We start from the raw sequence: 25,290 nt of genomic DNA, 5'->3' as shown, positions 1-25,290 counted from the left end.
GCACTGTAGGGTACAGTATATTTGAGCTGAGCTCTTTTTGTGAAATCAGAGGCTCACTCAAAACCAGTGTGTCATTTGGGTCCTGTGGGGAAGCAGGAGCCAAGAGATAATTACAAGCGCATCCTCCATGAAGGATAAAGAGAGGAAACAGGAGCAGGTGCAGAGGGCCTCAAGCAGAAAGGGGACTGACACACATGAAAGAAAGGAGAGGAAGATTTGGTGGAGGGTCCCAGAGGGTCCGTAGCCTAAAAAGGCCTCAGAGCTATGAAGGCGAGTCCAGAGCAAAAACTGCCTATGCCCACACTGGGCAGCAGTGGCCCAGTGCTAGCATCTGGGAACAACCTGGGACAATTGTGGCACGTTTGTGAACAGTGCTTGACCAGGAGGTGAAGGTGTCAGCCTGAAGCTGTCAGCTCACCATACTCCCCTGAAGGGTCTCCTTGGAGGGAGAGAACTGGTGTGAGCTGAGCTGACACCACCCCCCACCCCCATCCCCCCTGACTCTCCTGCTCCAGGGCTGGCCATTTGGCTGAGACGAAGTCAGCTAGCACACTTCATTGGGCAACCATGAATGATTCAGGGTTTCCCTAAACTGATCCAATCAGAGTAATCCAATGACATCGGGTGAGGATTCAGTTCAGTTCAGTCGCTCAGTCATGTCCAACTCTTTGCGACCCCATGAACCACAGCACGCCAGGCCCCTGTCCATCACCAACTCCTGGAGTTTACCCAAACTCACGTCCATTAAGTCAATGATGCCATCCAGCCATCTCATCTTCTGTTGTCCCCTTCTCCTCCTGCCCTCAATCTTTCCCAGCATCAGGGTCTTTTCAAATGAGTCAGCTCTTCACATCAGGTGGCCAAAGTACTGGAGTTTCAGCTTCAGCATCAGTCCTTCCAATGAACACCCAGGACTGATCTCCTTTAGGATGGACTGGTTGGATCTCCTTGTAGTCCAAGGGACTCTCAAGAGTCTTCTCCAACACCACAGTTCAAAAACATCAATTCTTCTGTGCTCAGCTTTCTTTATAGTCCAACTCTAACATCCATACATGACTACTGGAAAAACCATAGCCTTGACTAGATGGACCTTTGTTGACAAAGTAATATCTCTGCTTTTCAATATGCTATCTAGGTTGGTCATAACTTTCCTTCCAAGGAGTAAGCATCTTTTAATTTTTTGGCTGCAATCACCATCTGCAGTGATTTTGGAGCCCCAAAAAATAACAGCCACTGTTCCCACTGTTTCCCCATCTATTTGCCATGAAGTGATGGGACCAGATGCCATGGTCTTCATTTTCTGAATGTTGAGCTTTAAGCCAACTTTTTCACTCTCCTCTTTCACTTTCAGCAAGAGGCGCTTTAGTTCCTCTTCACTTTCTGCCATAAGGGTGCTGTCATCTGCATATCTGAGGTTATTGATATTTCTCCCGGCCATCTTGATTTCAGCTTGTGCTTCCTCCAACCCAGCATTTCTCATGATGTACTCTGCATATAAGTTAAATAAGCAGGGTGACAATATACAGCCTTGACGTACTCCTTTTCCTATTTGGAACCAGTCTGTTGTTCCATGTCCAGTTTCTCCCTACACCATCATAGTTTTCTTGCTTTTTTCTCATCTTAATTTTACACAAGTCTGAATACAGAGCTCTAGAACCCACTGTTTCTGAGTACAGCCTGGTAGAAACCCCTCTTCCCTGCTCCAATTCCTTTGGCTTTACTTGGATTCCAGGCTCTTCCAGCATGGTTGGCCCTGCTTCAGCAGGAGTTCAGAGGAGTAAAATTATTTCCAGCCAGGAAGAATGAAGGGTGACCTCCTGAAAGAGGTGGCATTTGCATGGGGCCTTGAAGGATGGGTGAAATGCAAATCTGGGCAAAGTCACAGGGAAAAGAGAAAGCATTATGCAAGCAAACAGGTGGAGGTGGGAAAACACAGCATGTACAGAAACATAAAGACAGTGAACTGTACAGTGGGCAAGGCTCCATGGGAGCCTCTGGGTTGCAACACGGCTCTTCTTTTCCAGGCATCTCTAGGCTGGTGGTCAAACTGTTGGAGCTCCAGGCCAGATGGACTATAGGCAGGGCTCTTAAGTTGCTCGGCTGTTCCTGCTGCTGCTGCTTCTGAATGTTCACTCCAGCAAGAGCAGTTGGGTAAGGTCGCCCTGGAAGAACTTAAGAGGTAACATCCTATCACTTTGAATACATAAAATACCAGAGGCAGAGCCTTCAGCATGTGATCCTAGCTAGGACTGAGGTTCACATGGCCAAACTGCTGCATCCAGTACGTTTAAAGGGAAAGGAAAGTGGATACACATAGCCAGACTCTTCCAGGAGGTACATCCTTTCTGTTTTTTTTTCAAGTGCTCAAGCATCTGCTTTCACATTCATCCTTTTCCTCCAGCTTATCTTTTCATGACTTTGGAGAGAAGTCTTCCTTATCTAGGAAACAAATGGCTTTCACAGAGAGCTCACAACAGCCAAGTCATTTATCTGTTTGACATGTGTTTCCCTGTTTGTTTTCTCCAGCCTTGAGACAAGAGTTGTGTCAACTGTGGATGTCTGTGCCCCAGTCACTGGAGAGGCATGAATCAATTTCCAGCAGCATTTATCACTTGCTGCCTTAAATCAAGTCTAATCAATGCTTCCTTCATTTGGTATGGATTGAAACTATATATAACACACTCAGAAAATGGGCGGGAAAGGCAGCAGCCGATCACTAAAAAAAAACTGTCAGGGATTTAGATGGAATGATGTTAAGGAAACATTTGCAATCTTTGATTTGCTTTCATAGAGACGCCTGACCAAACAGTCACAGAGATTTGTGTTTATGACGCTTTAACTTCAATCTACCTGACAGGCAGTGACATTACATGACAGATCATTTTATACAAGAGGATGTCTGCATCTTCAAAGATTTTATAATTAACACATTCTGAAGAGTTGGAATATTTCTGATAGCGTGACAACTATAAAGCTGCCAAGAGTTTCCTTTCTATTATTGTCTTTCATTCATTTCCATTTCTTTTAGAGGTATCTCTTTTGTCACCATTGACTATATGGGTCAATTTCTAGTCACAAGATAGAAAATAAAAATCCCCTTATAACAAGAGAGATATCTAGGAGCCCCCTCTAATTTAGAATTTTATAAAGTCTTACGGCTGAGAAAACTTGACCCTTTCTCTCCTATGCCCAATTTTTGGTAATAGAATTTGATCCATGCATCCAAAATGGATTTTTCACTAGCAGGTGTGAAAACCACCCCCCAGCTGTTCAACCAATTTAGAATGTGGTAGGGAGCAGCCCTGTCTCATTTGTAAATTAATCCCATGCCAGTGAAAGATGATATCAGCATAGTCCCTGGCACCTAAAACCGATCATGCCCACAGCAAGGCCCCACATTGTTCTTCAAGGATAATGGGAGAAGAGACAGAACATAGAAAAATAGGTCAATAATTCCAACCGGATGAGGCAGTGCTGTGATTCACTGATACAATTAATATTTCTATCTAATCTGCTGAACCGTGCAGACTTTTACCACGAGCATACCTCAGAAGCGATTAAGAGGGCTCTCACTTTCCAAGTGCTGGCTCCCCCAGAGGCTTGTTGTCAGGTAGCTGAAAAGAGCCCTGTGCAGCTCTGAGAAGTGTGATAATAATAATAAACCCTTGTCCTGGTTTAATACTTTCTAGTTTATAAAGTGTTTTGAATATACAGTCTCCTCATCCTGTAAGGTGAGCAAGAAAAGTAGTTGTATTCCCATTACCAAGAGGCTTCCCCGGTGGCTCAGAGGGTAAAGTGTCTCTGCCTGCAATGTGGGAGACCTGGGTTTGATTCCCTGGGTTGGGAAGATCCCCTGGTGGAGGAAATGGCAACCCACTCCAATAGTCTTGCCTGGAAAATCCCATGGATGGAGAAGCCTGGTGCAGGCTACAGTCCATGGTCGCAAAGAGTTGGCCACGACTAAGTGTCTTCACTTTCACTTTCCAAGAGGAAGAGAGAGGTTTCGAGGTTGGCGTACCCCCAGCAGGCTGCTCACACTCGAACTGTGTCTCTGGGACTCAGTGCCTCATCTCCTCAGCCCTGTCACCGTGGTTCTTGCCACTAAGCTGCAGCTAGTCAGCTGCTAAATCCCCCTCTTTGTGCTTTCCCTAACTTTTTTTTCACCATCACCCAGGGTTCTTGGGAATGCATATGGTATAAGAGATCCCTCGAGTTGCCTGCCAATTATCTAGTTAAAAATATATATATTAAAAGCAGCACCTTTGGCTGTGTTTTGTGTTATAGACATGGTATAGTGCTCTTAACTCATCTTAAAGACAGGGTAATATAATAAAGTTTTAACCCTCAACAAACAAAGACAGGGTAAAAGAAACACTGCAGACATGGAATCTAAAATTTAAATGCTCACTCTCTTTGTCTTTCCAATGCATAAGACTTGTAGGTGACAAGAATGCTTTGAGGATATCCAGGAAGGATCACATTTGCCCCTCCTCTGAATAAGGGAGTCACAGATTTTTCCACCCAAGGTGAGTCTCACCAAAGTAGATCCTCTTTAGATTCCTAAGTAAGGGCAGAAGTTGATGGAAAGAGAAATTTCCACAGCTTTAAATTTTTAGACAAGAGTAGATTTGCTCAACTTGACATTAGTAGTAGTAAATGAGAGGAATAACAGATAATGCATTTTCAAACTGGCCTCAGGTCATGTGCTACTGAGGAGAAATGCATTTTCAATGGTCATAGGGATTTTGAAGCTCTCCGGGAGCCTGAGAAAAGTCTTGAACATATTCTAACAAAGCTGTTACAGTGTTTAGGAGTTAACGTGCGTGTCAAATGGCACAGTCACCCCAACTATCCTGTTAATATAAACTGGAATTTACAGTGGAAATACAAATACTCGCAACCTACAGAGAAGTAGAATAAAAGGGATCATACCCTTTCCTGAAATAAAAATGCTACTGAGATTAGTATATATCAGATTTCATTTCATTTCCTCCCCAAAGTAAATTGGTTTATTTCATTTGTTCATTCACTCAACAAATATTTATGGTGCACTGAGAATATGGGCTGATGATTCAGTGGTAACAAGACACGACACAGACATCATTCCCAAGGAGCTTACACTCAAGTGAGAAAATTCACATATAAAATATTAATGGAAGTTTATGTTTCTAATCAAGATGGAGTAACAGGGACTAGGTTTAACCTCCCCACTTCTGATATAATCAAAAAAGAAAACAAGAAATAATACATGAAGCAATGGGTTTTTAAGGTACCAGACATCAGGCAATGAAAGACAGTGATCCTGAGGAATGGAAACCAAACCCTAGGAGGGTAAGAGGGCCTCACCTACTGTCCCAGATGATTGTCCAGGCTGCACAGGGAGGGGCAACCCAGAGAGAACCCAATGGACTCTGGAGTTCAGGAGACAGAGCTGGGGACTTGGGGGGCCAGAGTCTATAAGACAGAGTATGGGAAAGGTGAGAGCTGTGGAGAACACCAGATACCAGGAGAGGGTCAACTACTCACTGAGGAAAGCCTGTCAGGGAGGCTGGGAAAGAGCCATGTGAAAGGATTAGAAGGACCAGTATTCACACAGGTGTCTATTTTCATCAGCCGGACTGGAAAACACATAATCCCTGGGGCATGGGAAAATCTTTCCTTAGGACTGGGAAATTGTCCTAGATGGAGCACTGTTTCAGACCTATGTAACAAATTAAAAAAGCAAGACCCACAAGGATCAAAACTATTTCCAAACAACTGCATCCCAAAACAAAGCTAAAGAATACTTATGAGAATACATATATCCAGCACCCAATGAGGTAAAACTCACAATGTTTATGCAATCAAAGATTATCAGGCATGCAAGGATGACTCATCTAAGGATTTGTATTTAGAATTTATAAAGAATTCTGCAAACTCAGAAATAAGAAAAGCAACGCAGGTCAAAAATAACTGGCAAGAGATTTGAACAGACACTTCACCAAAGATATGTGGATGACAAACACACATGTGAAAAGATGCTCAACACAAGTAGTCTAAAAATGCAAAATAAAATCACAATGAGATACCACTTCACACTTATTAAAATGTTAAAAATTGACCACACCAAGTGATGATACCAAGTGGTGACAAGAATGAGAAAGAAGCAGAGCTCTCACAGGCTGCTGGTGGGTGTGTAAAATGGTACAGTCACTTTGGAAAACAGTTTGGCAGTTTCTTACACTGTTAAACATACACCTACCATACGGCTCCATCATTCCACTCCCAGATATTTACCTAAGAGAAATAAAAGCATATGTCCACACAAAGACTTGCACACAAATGTTCATAACAGCTTTATTTGGAACAACCAAAAGCTGGAAACAACCCAAATGTCCATTCAATGAAATACTACTCAGATATGGAAAAAAAACAACAAATCCTAGATACATGCTACATTGATGAATCTCAAAATAATAATACTGCATGAAATAAGCCTGATAATATTAATTACAGTTTGCTTTAGAACTTTGTTCTTAAAGGTACAAGAAAACCAACTGGTGTCAATATTAGCTCACAAATAATGTTGTATATACCAAGGAAAAGTACTAAGTGAAAATGAAGAATTTTAATTCAGTCAATAAAACCAAATCTGACATAATTCTCAGTAACAAATGAGACCACTCAAGAGTCAATCCTCAGGTGTCTGCCGGCTTTCTCTCTCCAGCACACTCCGCTGCTGTCCAGCAGCAGAGTCTTTGGGCTCGGAAATCTGAACCGAAGTCTCCAGTTGTTCTCCAAGCTCCTGGATCAGAGGCCCAGATGCTCTGGAAGCCTGGGGGGAGGCCAGCGGCTGTTCTCGACCATCATCAGACCCCAGGAAAGTGGTGCTTCTACACATCCCACCATCGTTAAGAAGCAGGGCCATGCTGCTTTCTTCAACAAAGGGACCGAACAAGGAATGCTCTGTCTCAGATTCACCGCCTCCGGGCTCCTCTTGCTCCGAGTCTGACTCCTCAGTCTCAGGTGATGCACTGCTCTCTGATTCCTCTGAACCACTCGTCTCAGAGCTGGAGGCAGGTGTCTGCTGCCTGGAAGTGGAATGGACCCCTGCTTTTGATGTGGTTTCTTCCTCCTGGACCAGAAATGCTGCTGCCTCCAGCTCCTCCAGTTCTAACCCCAGCTGGGCCTTGGTTAGGGATGCTTTCTTTAAGGCTTCAGCAAGAGCTGCCAACTTTTTGGACCTTGAAAACCATTTTAAGAACAATTATTAGGACTATTAACTGGTCTGGGGATAACAGAGTCCACAGCTTAAAGAGATGACAAAATAAAGTTGGATCCAAAGAGATGACAAAATAAAGTTGGATCCATACTTCACACAGCACAGAGGATGAACCCCCAAACAGATCAAAGATACAAACGGAAGAAAGGAAACAAGTATTACAAGGAAATGAAGGAGATTTCCTTTATGACCCCAGAATGAGGAAGGCCTTCCTATGATCAAAATCTAGAAGCCACAAAAGAAAGGCTAAGACTGATAAATTCAACTAATAAAAATAAGACAATTTCTGAAGGGTAAAAAAATAAGAAGAAGAAGAAAAGTCAAAAGGCTAATGCAAAATTGAGAAAAGTATTTGTGATTCATATCATTAAACAAGGCCTAATTCCCCTAATAGAGTTCTTAAAAGGAGAGATAACAATCCATGAGGAAAATGGGCAAAAGATACAAGCAGACAATTCTCACAAAAAGAAATAGAAATGACTCTGAAAATATTTGAAAAGGTGTTCAACAACTTCAGTCAAATAAAAGAAATACAAATTAAAGTCATGCTGAGATATATTTTCATTTATCAGATTGGCAAAAATCCAAACATTTGGTAACGCTGCCAGCAAGGCTGTGGACGAAAGGCGCTTTCATTCACTGCTGGTGAGAGAGTAAACAGTTATAATCCCGATGCAGGAGAACTTGGCAATAACTTTTAAAATTGAAAATGTACATACCCTTGACCCAGCAAAACCACATCTGGAAATTAAACACATATGCTATAGGACACAGGTCCAAGGTAATATTTACTGCAGCATTGTTTCTAATACTCCAAAATAAGAAATACCCAAATGTCCACCAACATGGCACTGGTTAGATCAGTTGTGGAACAGCCACAGGAAGGAATAGTCAACCGTGACGTAATGTAGGAGGCTCTCCAGGGACTAACCCAGATTTACTGTTTAACAATGACAAAAGGCTTTCTGTATGTATATGCTGCTTTTTATGTTAAACACACACAAAAAGTAAAGAAGCAAAAACATATTTGAAGTTGCTTGTACACTTAACCATGAACTCTGGAGAGCTACAGAAAACACTAATATTTATGTAGAGGGGGCACTGCAGGAGCTGGAAAGATGAAGGATGATAGTGAAAGGGAGAATTTTCATGCATATGGTTTATTTTTAAACTTATGGGAATGGAATACCTATTCAAAATTCTTAACTGAAAAAGAAAAGAAAAGCAGTATAAAAGAGCAACAGAGTGCTTTTTAACTGAAAACCATCTCATGCTATTTCAGAGGATATTTTTGCTAAATTTATAACATTACATGATAAACACTATACTAGTACTACTACTACTAAGTCACTTCAGTCGTGTCTGACTCTGTGTGACCCCATAGACGGCAGCCCACCAGGCTCCCCTGTCCCTGGGATTCTCCAGGCAAGAACACTGGAGTGGGTTTGCCATTTCCTTCTCCAATGCATGAAAGTGAAAAGTGAAAGTGAAGTCACTCAGTCGTGTCTAACTCTTCGAGACCCCATGGACTGCAGTCCACCAGGCTCCTCCGTCCATAGGATTTTCCAGGCAAGAGTACTGGAGTGGGGTGCCATTGCCTCCTCCGGATAAACACTATACTGAACAGATAAAACTTTTCCATTAACTTAGATGCATTTTAGTTGTTTTGTTTTTGAAGCAATGTAAAGCATACTGCAGTTTTCCAAAAAAGATGTCTTTGCTGTTTCGTACAGGAAAATCTGGTGTGACAAGTGAAAAACAGTAGCAGTGAGTGAAAACGGTTAAGCGTGCTGACATGGCTCCTGTATTTCTCTGGCTCCAAAGATGAATTGAGTGGCTTGAGACAAACTGAATGAGTTGAGTTCACAGGATAAGTTCATTCATCCAAAGTGCAGTCCACCCCATAATACTGGAGACTACAGGCTTCATTTCAATAGAGTGATGGATAGGGATTTTCATCTAAGTGCCTGGATATACCTGAGAGCCCTTTGTCTCAAAATATTTAGCATAACAAAAGATTCCACAGGGGTGCTTCCTCCTGGGGTACTTTCTCCAGGTCTGGAGAGTATAAGCTCCACTGCAGTCAGTGTCCAAGGCTGGGTGGGACAAGGACAATCGCTGTTGTGGATGTGCAACTTTCTCTTAAACGAGGAAAACCCTGTGTTTTGGTGCTGGAATTGACGGAGCTTAGAAAAGGAAAGATGGCCTGCGGTTGAAAGGAAAGCTTGGGTGAGATTCACTGGAGTTAGTAGATGATCTACCAAAGGGCTGTAACTCTCTGGGTAAGCTCTGGTGGATTTGAGACATCTTTAAAAGCACAGTGATAAAATAAGATGTTTGTAATACAATCTACATCATGTCCAAGACAGTTGTGGATGATATACATAATATATTTTGAAGCTTTGGCTATCAGTTGCCAAGGATCTTGGTCAGAGCTAGTGGACCAGTTTTAAACCTCTCTGCCACAAGGCTCTGCCAGCCTAAGGATTAGTTCACTGTCATCTTTCTCACTAAAAAAAAGGTCCTCTCTGGGTAATGACACACAGCCTTAAGAGATAAAAAGCCATGAACTTGGGAAAGAAGAGAATGCTTCTTATTAAATTATAATATCCAAAATAAAAATTTTAAATAAAAGCCTTTACACTTCAGTGACCACACATCTCACATTTTTAACAGACATAACAAACACTTTTGACAATATATGAAGGATGACGTTCCACAAACATTGTTGTAATTGCTCCTATGACAATCCTGTGAATCAGCTTCATTTTCATCCCCACATGGCAGATGGCAAAATAGAAGTTTGGAGGAATTGAGAGACGAGCTAAAGTTTGCCCCGCTGAGCAGGGGGGCCAGTCAGGAGCAGAAGCCCACACTTCTGAGCTCTAGTGCTCTCTCTCCTCCACCACAGGGCCTCTCAGGAATACTCTGAGGGCTCTGAAAAGGTTCCCATGATTTCTTCCCAATTTGATGCCACTCAACACCTTCCCAATGAGCAAGTTCTCACTTGCATAAGGCCCAGAATTCTCCACAGAAACTGTGACAGGTCTCTTTTTAGCTCAGCAGTCTTAAAGTATACATCTAAGCTTTACCTACAAAGACTGCAGGATCTGAGGAAAAAATGTGGGTATTAGTGAATACCACAGATATATCTACTCAAGCTAAAACTATTTGGATTTTTATTATTATTATTGTCTACTATAAAAATATTACGTCTGTCACTTATAGCTACTTAAATTTGGAATTCTAAAGTTCCTCACCTGTAATTTGGGCTCTTTTCGGAAAGCATCCCTCACAACACTGGGACCTTGGTCAACTCTAACAGGCAGGAAAGTGGCAAAGATGAGCCAAGTGATCTTTGCCTGTTACCAGCTGAGGTAAATTCCTATCCTATAGGGAAAAGTTCATTTCTCACTTTTAGCACAATATTATGTTTAAAATGATCCATTATATAATGTATTAAAAAATGGATCATATGTAGTTTTTTTTTCTGTTCCTTACCACTCTGATTCATCTTTATTTCTTATTATCCCACTTTTACTACCTCAAGCTATCTAGTTTCTCAAATTTATATTAAACTTCAGATAGAAACTTAACAGAATAAGCACTTTGAACTCTCAAAGAATGCTAGAAAGAAAAAAAACTAATTAAAATTTCAAAATATCATTGGTATAGAATATGACCCAACTAATCTCAGGAATGAAAGTTGGGTTTGTTTCTGTTCAATTATTTGACACAGATAATTTTGCAGTCACTGTTCACAGAAAAGGAAATTATTCCTTTGGAGAAAAAAACCGAGCCACGAAAGAGTAACCTTTTTGTTCTTTTCAAACATTGGCACAATTGGAGTTGGTTCTAAGTCTGCCACTCCTTGTAAATTCTAGAATCTAACTGTAATGGCCTTTCCATTTCAGAAAGCACCTCATTTAACGCAGTTAGTGGCTTTTCACTGTCACACTCAAAACAGACCAGGCTAGGTCATGTCAAAAAGCCTTGTCAAATGACATTATTAGTTAGCCAGAGTGCTTACAAAAACCAGGTACATGTGGATATACTCAACCGACACATATGTTGAATTACTAGTTGTACTTATAGAGTATATTTTACATCTATGTGAAGAATACCTATCTGTTGCTGCTGCTGCTAAGTCACTTCAGTTGTGTCCGACTCTGTGCGACCCCATAGACGGCAGCCCACCAGGCTCCCCCGTTCCTGGGATTCTCTAGGCAAAAACACTGGAGTGGGTTGCCATTTCCTTCTCCAATGCCTGAAAGTGAAAAGTGAAAGGGAAATCGTTCAGTCGTGTCCGACCCTTAGCGACCCTATGGATTGCAGCCTACTAGGCTCCTCTGTCCATGGGATTTTCCAGGCAAGAGTACTGGAGTGGAGTGCCATTGCCTTCTCCACCTATCTGTTAAGATATATTAATTATGGAGTGAAGAGATTCAGCATCTAAAAGACACATGAGAGATCATACTAATGTCATATTTTAATAAAATTATACTCAATGCAGGTTTTTCTCAGAAAATTTTTGCAAATGTAATCCTGCCATATTAACTTTAAAAAGAAAAAAAAAACCTTCCATTCTGTTTATATATGTGAAATAATTTCCTATTGGAGAAGTTTTTTTAAATTAAAGACTGACAAGCTACAGTAAATCCAACTACCAATGAAGAGTAATAGTAACAGCTAAGGGTGTACGCCTTTACTGTGGCTAAGCTGATATAAAATTTCCTCAACTATTTTATATTTGGTGACTGATTTTAGGGGGGCAAAAAGGGAACTGTAACCTTATGAAACCGCCAAAACAAAGTGCAAAAGGAGCCCTGAAATGTAGGCAAAAGAAAACTGGGTATAAATAGAAAGCATACATCCTGTTTCTTGCTGTAGAATTTTGTCTCAAACCATCAATCAACTTTTCACCACTTCCTGCAATAGCAGGTCTACTATAAATCTCATAGTAACTGACTAGGTTTCATTTCCTCTGCCAAAACCTGCTAGCCTGCCAGCCATGACATACTGACACTAGAGCCAGCAACCGATAATGCAGGACAGGACTCCAGCGAGGCCACTCCAGACACACTTCATACTAGATGATGAATACAGTGACTTGGCTTTTAATTTCAAAGGACACATACACACACAGACACACACACACACCCTCAGACTCTTTCTGGGAACAAACCATATATCAACATTCTTTTTAAAAGACAATGATGACAATGACATATAATCATAATTCCTCTCTGCTGAAAAGAACCAGTTCGAAACTTCAAACTCCCCCGCCTAATATACATTTATGCAACCTGATCTAAATAAAAGGTAACGCATTAGCTTTAGGTAGAAGTTGCTGGTGAAACTCATCTCTAAAAACAGGCGTGAAAGACAAATACCAGTTCATGCACAGTGAACATAGAACTTACTGCCTGCCCTGACTCTGTAAGAATGAAAAGCATCACCAGCTCAGTCATTAACAGAAACAACTGACCTTTTCGAACAAGAAAATACCAATTTAATACAGAAAACACTGCAAGATAAGAGTTATTTAGGCCTCACTGAGTATGGGCCAATGAACTATTTTTTCATCCTACTTTCAACTTGACTTAATACCCTTCTCTGGGTCTGCATTATGAAAAACAATACCTAATCCATGGGTCATTAGATCAATTTTCCCCAAAACTCCCTCTATTAGTTACTAGTAACCATCATAACAAACTATTACTGGCTGGCTTAAAACAACAGAAACTTATCCTCTCATAGCTCTAGAGGCCAGAAGTCCATAATGCAGGCATCAGCGGGTTGCCTCCTTCTGAGGGCTCTGAGGGGAGAATGTGCTCCGTGCCTTTCTCATAGCTTCTGGTGTTGCCAGGAACCCTTGGCTTGCAGATATATCACCCTGAGCTCTGCTTCTGTCACCACCTGGCGTTCTCTTGGTGTGTTTCTTCACAAGGCTGTCTTCTGTCTGGATGTGTCTCTTCTCCTAGGAATGCCAGTCATACTGGATCAAGGGCCCACCCTACACCAATATGACCTTATCTTAACAATTAATTACATGTACAAGAACCCTATTTCCAAAGTCATGTTCTAGGGTTCTGTGAGAAGATATGAACTAAGGGGAGGCACTATCCAACGATGCAGTCTGTCTTTTAGCCTCTGCCTCACCCCCAATTCATGTCTGTCCCACATGCAATATATATTTACTCATCTCAATACTCCCAAAGTCTCAATCCATTCCAACATCAATTTTAGGTCCAAACTTTCATCTAACTCTCATCTCAAACAGGTTTAGGTGGAACTCTGGGTATATTCTATCCTGAGGTAACATTCCTCTCTGTCCACAGATCTGTGATTAAAGAACAAGTTATCTGTTTCCAAAATACAATGGTTGTACAAGTGTAAAAAACAAAAATTTCTATTTCAGAAGGGAAAAAATTAAATGGATAAAAAAAGTTAACCAATCTAAAGCAAATTCACAGTGCAGTAGGCCAAATTCCATTAGTTTTGAAGCCTGAGAATAATCCTCTGTGGCTTGATGCTCTGTCCTCTGGGCCCACCCACTAGGGTGGAAGCTCCACCTACTCTGGCCTCTGAATTCCTGGTGCTGCCCTCAGACCCATTCTCCCTTCATTTCCTCCCATCTCTGCCCTTCTCAGTCCAGGCTGGTTGTTTCTCTGCTGCTATAACATTCTCAAAAACCTTGTCAGTCTTCTGTGAAAGTCAAGGGGATGCACACCATTAGACAAGAGAATTCTCTCCATATGTCCTTCCTGGATGAGCCCACCTCCATTCCTGACTTGTGCCAGATGGCTGAGTGGATCCAAAATTCACATGCTTAATCTCTTTAGCCAAAGGCTGTCCACCCATACCTGTGGCCCCAATTCCAGAGCACTGTTAGGTGAACAGGCTCATGATGATGATGAGTGCATGCTCAGTCCTTTCCAACTCTTTGCAACCCCGTGGACTGCAGCCTGCCAGTCTCCTCTGTCCATGGCATTTTCTAGGCAAGAATACTGGAATGGGATGCCATTTCCTCCTCTAGGGTATCTGACCCAGGGATCGAATCTGCATCGCCTGTGTCTCCTGCACTGCAGGCAGATTCTTTACCCACTGAGCACTGGGGAAGTGTGGACAGGCTGGGAAGTTTCCAAATCATCAAGTGCTGACCCCTTTATACTCAACAATTTCTTCCTCAATTTCTCTTTGCCTTCTCTCATTCTACTCTAGTTAACAAGGAGAAAACAGGCTGCATCTTTAACCCTGTGGAAATCTCTTCAGCTAAATACCAAAGTTCTACTCTCCACATTGAATGGCTGGCCGGCACAACACAACCAAGTTCTCCACCTTGGCAACAAGGGTCACTGTTCCTCCAGTTTGCAATAACAAGTTCTTTTCCATCTGAGATCTCACTAGAAGTACCTTTCACATTCCTGTTTCTAGCACCATTCTACAGGAGATGATATGTAAATTTTTTCTAAGACTACAGAAGCTTTCTCTGTAGCTCTCCTCACTTCTTTCTAAACTTTCACAAGATTCACCTTTAATGTCCATATTTCTACTATGTTATCTCTTTAAGTAATCTAAGATTCTTCCATTATGCACACATTCCCAAACTCTTCCAGCCTCTGTTAAGTCACTTCAGTCATGTCTGACTCTGTGCGACCCCATAGACGGCAGCCCACCAGGCTCCCCCGTCCCTGGGATTCTCCAGGCAAGAACACAGGAGTAGGTTGCCATTTCCCTCTCCAATGCATGAAAGTGAAAAGTGAAAGTGAAGTCGCTCAGTTGTGTCCAACCCTCAGCAACCCCATGGACTGCAGCCTTCCAGGCTCCTCTGTCCATGGGATTTTCCAGGCAAGAGTACTGGAGTGGGGTGCCACTGCCTTCTCCTGATGACCTAACTCTAAAGCCACTCCCACAATTTCAGGTATCAGTTACAGTAACACCCCACTCACAGTATGAAAATCTGTATTAATTTCCTAGGGCTGCCATAACAAACCATCACAATGTGGTGGCTTAAGGCAACAGAAATTTATCCTTGCACAGTTCTAGAGGCTAGAGATCCAAAATCAAGATGCTGACAGGGTTGATTCCTTCTGGGAGCTCCAATGGAACAATCTGTTCCATGCCTTTCCCTTAGCCTCTGGTGTTGCCAGGAATCCTTGGCGTTCCTTGGCTTGCAGATGCATCATGCTATGCTCTGTCACCACATGGCATTCTGTGTGTCTGTTTCCTCACAAGGCTGTCTTCCTTCTGGATGCATCTCTGTGACTCTTTTTCTCCTTATAAGAAGAAAAAGTCATATTGGATCGAAGGGCCATCCTACTCCAGCATGATCTCCTCTTAACAACTAACTACATCTGCAACAACCCTATTTCCAAATAAGGTCACCTTCTTAGGTTTGGGGAGGACGTGACTTTTGAAAGAGAGTGGAGATGCTCATTAATGGAAGATAATTAAGATGAAGAAAAAAGAACACTTAAAGTTGATCAACATAAAATAGAAGTCAAAATTTAACAGTAAAAAGTGATTTTTAAAAGGTGAAGATTTCACCTTGAGACAAAATGACAAACTACACAAATAAGTTTAGAAAATATTTAACAATATTCAGACGTAGGTTATAATTACAACTAGGCACTAACTCTCAAAATAAACAAAGAATGAACCAAATATTAATTGCATTTGTAACTATTCTAAGAAAGTTCTATTATAGTAATGTATGACATTTCAGGTTGTCTTTTAGAGCAGAATCATAAGATAGTTTTTAGAAATAATTATGATGGCACCATGAGTTCAAGGGCCTCTCAATCATGTGATACTCAAATCAATGCTTTAATAGTCAAAATAAAGACTTTCAACTTGTAACTATTATTGTAGAATTTTCTGCTTCAGTTGTTAATAATCCCACACATCCAAGCCTCACTGTCAGCAGTTCTATGTGTGGTTCAAATCCAGCTTCTATATTACTTCTTCTGCCTTTGTGAAATCCTTGTCCTTTTCCTCAATCTGCAGTTTATCTGTACTATATAATATCAACCATAATCAAGAGGTTAAAGAAAAAAAATACTGGCAGGATGAGCAGGGGAGATGCTAGGAAGGAGAGTGATATACTAGAATGGGGACTAAATTTATTAAATGGTTTGATCAGTAGTGTGTATTTTTGTGTGCTGACTATCACCAGTTCTCTTTGTAATTTTCAAAGTGTGGAAACTCTAATTACAGCTATTCAGAAAGAATGACCACCTCACGACATATATGTGGTATACTAGATATACAAACACCCTCCACACACACACATTTTTAGAGCAAAGTAAAAGAGTTTATATTAAAAAAACTGATATGGCAATTATACTTATTTAAGGACAGTTAATAGGTAAATGAAGTAGGTAAATGAAGGTTTATCCAAATCCAGAGAAGCTATCGTTCGCTTCACCACTTAGGTGGCAGCATCCACCTAAGAAGCAGACAATGAGGGTGACAAATAGATTAAGAAGGACGCAATGTCCATAGTTTGAGAGAAATGCACTGCATCCTGTCCTTGAAACCATTCTGCATTTATGCCAGACTGAATCAAATAGTAGAGACGGAAATGTTAAGTGTCATAAATTTGCCACATTTCCCTCTATGCACCCCCTGCACCCCAGCAGAACTGTGTTAGGGAAATGTGCTTCATTGTAATCCCCAAAGCTAGAATTCAGAGCCAGTTTCAAAACTGGCCCCATGAAACTCTTGGAACTATGCCAAGTCAAAATGTCTCCCTTTCTACACCAGCAGTTGTGAAGTTCCAATCCGTGATCCACCTGCATCATGGGACAATCCAGTGGCTCCTTCTCACCTCTCCACTTCCATTTAGGTCTTTACCTCCCCTCTGCTTCTTTTACCCCAACCCTAATCAGCTCATCTGTTTATGCACACAAGAAAGATGCTTCAAATAATTTCTGGTACAAGGCAGGAAATAAATATATAATCCTATCAGTGAACCCAAACAACTGGTTGAGTAAAACAAAGAACAACAACAAAAGACTTCTGTAGGGTAGAAAAGGATATGGGAAAATGGGGACTATAGGTCCAAGGTGGAAACACATCTCTTCCATTTATTTTTTTCTCTAAAAGTATCCCATGAAGCAAGACATCTGGGGGTATGCCAGACTTGTACAATTCTGCCAGTATTTCCACCTTTCATCTATGTGAAAAGGGCAGACCATACTGTTCAACCACAGAGGTACAGTATTTTGACCTACTAACTGTTCAGATGACATGGCTATCTGGATTCCACTAAACTAAGTAGAGGTCAATAAACTAAAGGGAGAAGGCACTAAGAAGCTGGTAGCAGAAAGAAGGTGTTCTGGTTGAAATGTACCCCCCACAAAGATATGTTCAAGTCCTCATCCCCAGAACCTGTCAGTATGACCTCAGTTGGGGACACAGGGTCTTTACAAATGTCATAAAGTCAAGATGAGGTCATACTGTGTTAGGGTGAGCCCTAAATCCAATCACTTAGTAGGGACTGGTGTCCTTACAAGAACATCATATAAAGACACAAGGACACACTAATGGTGTGTGATGTCTATCTTCTTTGTGAATTATACTTATTATCAAAAAAATTTCATCTTTGTTTCATTTATAATAAGTAAGACACAAGGATACAGAGAAGACCACTGATAATGGTGCCAGAGACTGCAGTGCTGTGTCTACAGCCAAGCAAGGAGTGTCAAGGCTGGTAGTTAGAAGCCACAGAGAGGCATGGGCCAACTCTCTCTCAAGCCTGTACAAAGAACCAACCCTGCTCAGACACTGACTTTAGACCTCTGGCCTCCAAAACTGTGAGGGAATAAATTTCTGCTCTTTTAAGCTATCCAGTGTTCAATCATTTGTTATTACAGCCCAAGGGAACTAATACAGAGGTGTATACAGGGATCAAGATCTTTAGAGCCAAGAAGAATTTAGAAGGAACCTCATACAAATTCCTGATTTTACAAATGAAATAAATGATACCACCAAGAATATCAAGAGCAGCAAGACGTAGAAAAGTTTCCTTCACATAATGAAACGCAGTGAAGGGTCAGTCTGTTTCTGGTTTCTGAGTATAAAACGCCATGCTTTTACACTTCTACATTATGGTCATGATGTTCCTCTGTTTAAAACCTGCAATGGGTTCCCGAACACTCAGGATAAAATCTAAACTTCCCCAGTGAAGACAAGGCCCCAGACGCAGCCCTCTGGGCCCGTCTGCCTCTCAGGGGGGCTGCCTACCATTTGTTTCCACATCATTGTGCTCTGGAGCTCCACTCATCACCCTCTCTCTGTCCCAGGGACACAATGGTACATTCCTTCTTCAAGGCCTTTGCAAATGCTCCCTCTTTCTGGAACATTCTTCCCCCAAGTCTTCCTAGGCTGGCTCCTACGCATTCAGTTCTAAGCTGAACTGCCCCTCAGACAGTCTTGCAGAGTCTATTTAAAGCAACGCTTTCCAAGCTGTTTCATGCCCTGGGACACAGAAAACAGTCTCCGTCTGGCATGGCACAAAAGTAACTGTCCAGGCTGGCTCCTATCCCACCTGCCATCCTGACGGCTGAGGGGGCCATTATTTCCATTTCTCCTGAAAGCCACCAGTGGGGCTGCAGACCACCAGCTGGGATGCTCTACCCCTTGTCCTCCAATTTCTTGCACAACAGTGAACTTGGCATTCTAAGACAGTCTTGAGGTCTACAGAAGCGCAAGTTCTGGCTGCGTTTTCAAACATGTCCTTTTTGTCTTCACTTTCCCATCTTGAAAGCAGAAGGAAAATGACTGTTCCCAAACTTCCTGGCATCCTCTGAGGAAGAAAGACTGGGACAAGTGATTTAATGTGTTTATTTCTTTGTAAACTTGTTCTCAATGCTAAGATTTTCCCTGGTTACAAAACACAAAGTTTGTGCACTGCGTTGTTTTCACAGTACTGAAACAGGAAAATACTCGAGTGCCGGAGTGTTCACCACACACCCGATGCAGCACACAACTCTCCAAATTATGAAGGAAGTCAAGAAACTTTGAAAACTCAGAATATTTATCCGCTCGCAAGTATGATGGTCAATGAAATGTTTTCTCCAATGCATCCTGCAATGGAATGAATCAGTTAAAAAAGAACTATTCTGCGTTTTCTTAATAACAATCTTGTACTACCAAATGAATGACAACCATGCACTGCCTGCTCCCTGGTATGGGTTTTCTGGAATTACTAAATGTCTGACATATCACATAAGCTCTCTGCCTCTTCCCACATACTTTGAACCAGTTAACATGCTCTCTAGAGAAAGTTGGGAACCTCTGCTTTCCAACATGATCAGACATAGTTACAGAACAGACCTCCTCACAGAGGGCCAGTCATTATGCTAAGTGGCCACCTCCAGGGGCAGACCTGCAGGACCTTCCTGTACTCATTCTTACACAGAATGATTCCACAGAATGCCAATTGGTACAGCCTGCTGACATGATAAAGACAGCTCTATAACTTATCTCCCTCTGTGGGGAAGCCAGACCCAGGAGCTACAGCATTTAGAACTCAGCTTCTTAAATACGATGCATTGGGTTTTCCTCAGTTGAGGAAACAGTTCAGTTCAGTCGCTCAGTCGTTTCAGACTCTTTGCGACCCCATAAACTGCAGCATGCCAGGCCTCCCTGTCCATCACCAACTCCCGGAGCTTACACAAACTCATGTCCATTGAGTCGGTGATGCCATCCAACCATCCAACCATCTCATCCTCTGTCGTCTCCTTCTCCTCCTGCCGTCAATCTTTCCAAGCATCAGGGTCAGGGTCTTCACAAATGCCATGAAGTCAAGATGAGGTCATAACGGGTATAACCAAGAAATTTTGCTACAGGAGCCCCCAGAGAGACCTTTAAAAACTGATACTGAATTAGACTTCTCACCAAAATAACTCTAAATAGATGAAGCCACATGCAAAAGAGTACACACTGTATTATTTCAGTTATACAAAGTTTCAAAGCAGGCAAAAACCAATGGGTGGTAACACAATGTGAGAAGGTACAAGGGACTTCTGGGTGGTTCTTGACTTGGGTGATACTTACACAGGTGTTTTAAAATTCATTATTTGTATATTTATCATCTCGACTTACTTAACAAAAACAAGTTCTGGAAAAGAAGCCTCAGGCTTCTGAACATTTGTTCAGGTAAAGGGGGCAGAGCCAGAGAGAGAAGGGTGCAGAGGGTCACAGGGATGGCTCTGGTTTCCTTGGGGCAAACAACAAGATTTCTAATACAATGCTACTCATCTCAAACTACTTTTTAAAAGGGCCTGGCACGTTTTACCAAACACAAAGAGAATCTCAAAATAAGCCTAGAGAAAGATCCATTAGTCATTTCTTTCAACAAGCATACTCTCCACAGAAAGCTGTTCTTTGCAGAAGTACATAGTTCACTGCAATGGAGGTGATTCCTATGATATTGGTTAAAGCACTGTCTGTGGGTCATTTCAAATACCATTTTTAAAGGCATGCACTCAGAGCCCCAATAAGACATTTGATCTACAGACCAACCTTAGTACTTGCCCAAGTAAGAATAAAATAAGAATGTGTATTATTTTTCTTTTTAATACTGTTTTCAAGCCTTCAGCCTCTATGGAAGGGAGTTTGGGGAAGAATGGATATATGTATAAGTATGGCTGAGTCCCTCTGCTGTCCACCTAACACAATCACAACACTGTAAATCAACTATACTCCAATACAAAATAAAAGGTTTAATTAAAAAAAATTTCATCTTTCCCATTAAAACTCTGAAAACTAGCCAGCAGGAATCTATCACTTGTATGAATATTTTCCACAAAGTGAGCAATTTTATCAAATTTGTGTAGTACAGACTGAAGCTTGCTTTCTAAAACATTTATTTATTTATTTGGCTGCACTGGGTCTCAGTTTTAGCACTGTGATCTTTAGTTACAGCATGCAAACTCTTAGTTGTGGCATGTGGGATCTAGCTCCCTGACTAGGGATCTAACCCAGGCCTCCTGCATTGGGAGTGAGAAGTCTTAGCCACTGAACCACCAGGGAAGTCCCCAGATAGTTTTGTTTTTAAATGAGTAAAAAGGTTTATAAGTGTTAGCTGCTCAGTCATGTTTTACTCATGTCATGTTAAACCCATGGACTATAGCCTGCCAGGCTCCTCTGTCCATGGAATTCTCTAGGCAAGAATACTGGAGTGGGTAGCCATTCTCTTCTTCAGGGGCTCTTTCTTATCCAGGGATTGAACCTGGGTCTCTCACACTGCAGGTATATTCTTTACTGTCTGAGCCATAAGGGAAGCCCAAGGTTTGTAAGACTCCAGACTATATTTTCAATTCCAATTAAAATTTATACAGGGATAAAAAAACAAACAAACAACTCTTCCCCTAGAGAAGGAGAAAAGACAACCAGATTCAGTTTCCAGGTGCTTCATTATAATAATTTTCTTTATTATTACTAGTAGAAGAGAAGCAGATGGGAAAAACTTTTTTTGGCAGACCTCTGATACTGTGGTTCTTTTGCTATGAATTTTTTTTTTTTAACAGAAGAGTATGTTTTACAACAACATCCACTGGATCATCAAAAAAGCAAGAGAGTTCCAGAAAAACATCTATTTCTGCTTTATTGACTACGCCAAAGCCTTTGACTGTGTGGATCACAATAAACTGTGGAAAATTATGAAGAGATACCAGACCACCTGACCTGCCTCTTGAGAAACCTGTATGCAGGTCAGGAAGCAACAGTTAGACCTGGACATGGAACAACAGACTGGTTCCAAATAGGAAAAGGAGTGCGTCAAGGCTGTATATTGTCACCCTGCTTATTTAACTTATATGCAGAGTACATCATGAGAAATGCTGGGTTGGAGGAAGCACAAGCTGAAATCAAGATTGCGGGAGAAATATCAATAACCTCAGATATGCAGATGACACCACCCTTATGGCAGAAAGTGAAGAAGAACTAAAGAGCCTCTTGATGAAAGTGAAAGAGGAGAGTGAAAAAGTTGGCTTAAAGCTCAACATTCAGAAAACGAAGATCATGGCATCCAGTCCCGTTACTTCATGGCAAGTAGATGGGGAAACTGTGGAAATAGTGGCTGACTTTATTTTTGAGGGCTCCAAAATCACTGCAGATGGTGACTGCAGCCATGAAATTAAAAGATGCTTACTCCTTGGAAGGAAAGTTATGACCAACCTAGATAGCATATTAAAAAGCAGAGACATACTTTGTCAACAAAGGTCCATCTAGTCAAGGCTATGGTTTTTCCAGTAGTCATGTATGGCTGTGAGAGTTGGACTATAAAGAAAACTGAGTGCTGAAGAATTGATGCTTTTGAACTGTGGTGTTGGAGAAGACTCTTGAGAGTCCCTTGGACTGCAAGGAGATCCAACCAGTCCATCCTAAAGGAGATCAGTCCTGGGTGTTCATTGGAAGGACTGATGTTGAAGCTGAAACTCCAACACTTTGGCCACCTGATGCAAAGAACTGACTCATTGGAAAAGACTTTGATGCTGGGAAAGATTGAGGGCCAGAGGAGAAGGGGACGACAGAGGATGAGATGGTTGGATGGCATCACCGATTCAATGGACATGAGTTTGGGTAAACTCCGGGAATTGGTGATGGACAGGGAGGCCTGGCATGCTGTAGTTCATAGGGTTGCAAAGAGTTGGACATGACTGAGCAACTGAACTGAACTGAATATTTTACAAATATATTTTTCTGTGAAATGATAGTTGATTTGGACATTATGATCAGTCTTTCAAATATGTCCTGAAATTCAAGGAATCTCTTTTTTTAATAAAAGACTCACATTTTTAATATTTATGATAAAGTCTTAAGATTAATCAACTCCTTCGCTTTTTATGATTTAAGCTTTCAATTAACATAAAGAACTATTCTCACCACTCTTCAAACTTACCCTGGGACTTTACTCTATACATTGTTCCTGCAGGAGGTAAACTATCAGATTATATCACTTAACCATCTCCTCATCTTCCAGAGGCCATAATCATTTAGGTCTCTAATTTGTTTCTAAGTAAATTTGCTTCTTAAATAAAATTTCTACAGAAAATCCCTAAATCATACTAAAAGTGAATGAGACATCATCTGAAACTCTTGGACCTAGATGAGTTCCAAAATTCCAGTTTGTTTTACATATCAGACAGGTGTTCTGGATCTGTAATATTATACTACACATTACTTAACATCACCAGCAGCAATCTGTAATCAAACAGATTAATATTTCTATGCAAGATGTATGGTTAGGCACTCCAAGTTGAATAAATATTATAAATAGCCTCAGGTCACCTGATGAATTTAGGTCAGTCAGGTTTTGCTGTCCATTGCCCTGAAAATACTTCTGATTTCAGAACTTTGCAGGTTTCAGAGCTGAGGAACTGAGATTAAAAGGTGGTGGACAAGGACCAGGATCAAGTAAACTGAGCTGCAGCTTTTCAGTTCAAGTGCCCAGGTCCAAAGTCAGTCTTCTGACAAATACTTATTGACCATCTGCTATGTTGCCAGGTTTGGTGGATGTAATGGTGAATATAAAACACAGTCTTTGCTCTGAGGATCATATCATCTTAGTCTGGACTTGGCAAGGAAGAAGACATCCTACTAGAGTGAAGGACATCTATGGGAAGGATCAGCCTGGGGTGCCCCAGGCATTGAAGAGACAGTCTGTTCCCACATATAATTCCACAGGAAAACCATTTTATGCCTTAAAATGAGGGTAAGATGAAAGTTGACTTACCATTGACTACTTCAATGCTTATCTTAAATTTTTAAATATCAGATTCTTGGAGAGAAGCAATAGTTACTTCTTCTTTTCTGCCCCTTCTGTGTAAGTCTGTATACCAATATTTACAGGCTTTATTATTCACAAATTCCGTATTGGTAAATCTGACTACCTGTCGCAGTTTTCTGTAGCCTCAAGATCAATACTCCTCAGCATTATGTAGTCATTCGTGGCTGCACAGAGAGCAGTGGGCATCTTCAATACCCAACACACATATTCTGAGGGATGACTGGATACAGCTCTGCCTTCTTGTTTCAGTTTTCATACTGTAAATATGGTCCTTCTTCACGGTCAATTTAGTGCCATGGTTTTTGCATCTGGGGGCTTTTGTTGACAATTTTCCTGTACATCATGGCCTCCAAGTCCAGTGTTGAACTGTTATCTACTGCCCAAAGTCTAGAATGTGTCTTATGAACACATATAAAAACACTTGTTCTTAGATAAGCTTTGTTCAGGCATGAGTTATGGTGCTGTTGGCCATGAGTTCACTGTGAATGAATCTATAATATTGGTATGTATGAAATAAAGTGTCTTTAAGCAGAAACACTAATAAGACAAGGATATGCGCTGATTGGTTGATGAAAATGTTGTGACCAGAGGCTCACAAGAAACTAAGCCTGTATTTCAATGGTTGCAAGTTTGCTAATTGAGTGTCTACAACAACTTCATATAACATGCCTGCTGTAAGTGATGAAAGGTGACTGTAACCAGGTATTGGCCATGAGACCAGAAGAAGGGGCAACCATTTCAGGTTTGGAATAGTGGTGACAAAGCGAAGACAGTAGACAAGGTTTGCTCTTACAGAAAAGGTCATCTAAACTGAAATGGTCTCAAGGACTATGAGAAGCTGTCCAGGGGAGAAAAATGGGAAGAAGCTTTAAGCAACATGGGAACAGTGGCAGCACAGAACAAGGAGAAGAGCACCATTAGGTCCATGGCTCCATCCTCAGACCATGGGACAGGCTGATTGCATTCCACAGGACTAAACATTCTATCTTGGTATGGAGAGAATGGAGAGATGCATGGAAGAGGGTCTATTTATAAGACATCTTGACTTTCAGAAGACAAATTCCAAAATGCTCATGGTTTCATCTTTCCTACTTCTCTCTCTTAAGTCTTCCAGACAGCAATAATGATAAACGCATGGAGAGCCTTCAGTGTGAGTCAGGTGCCACCAACTCCTCTGTACCACAAGAACAGATTTCTCCTAACCCTGATCCAGGCCCATGTCAAGACC

At 41.4% G+C, this 25,290-nt stretch overlaps 1 protein-coding gene across 1 annotated transcript in view; it reads right to left on the bottom strand.

Annotated features, from left to right (window-relative positions):
- The window catches only part of SHQ1 (SHQ1, H/ACA ribonucleoprotein assembly factor), a 98,744-nt gene continuing 79,765 nt past the window's right edge, over positions 6,312-25,290 (bottom strand). The window contains exon 11 of the mRNA XM_005695727.2: positions 6,312-7,223. Coding sequence (XP_005695784.2) covers positions 6,671-7,223 — 553 coding nt within the window. The 3' untranslated portion in view covers positions 6,312-6,670. The remainder of the gene's footprint in view (positions 7,224-25,290) is intronic.

This window comes from Capra hircus, chromosome 22 (assembly GCF_001704415.2).
Source record: "Capra hircus breed San Clemente chromosome 22, ASM170441v1, whole genome shotgun sequence".
NCBI classification, from domain to species: domain Eukaryota; kingdom Metazoa; phylum Chordata; class Mammalia; order Artiodactyla; family Bovidae; genus Capra; species Capra hircus.
Note: the sequence above shows the minus strand (reverse complement) of the source record. Positions and strands in the feature narration are given on the sequence as shown.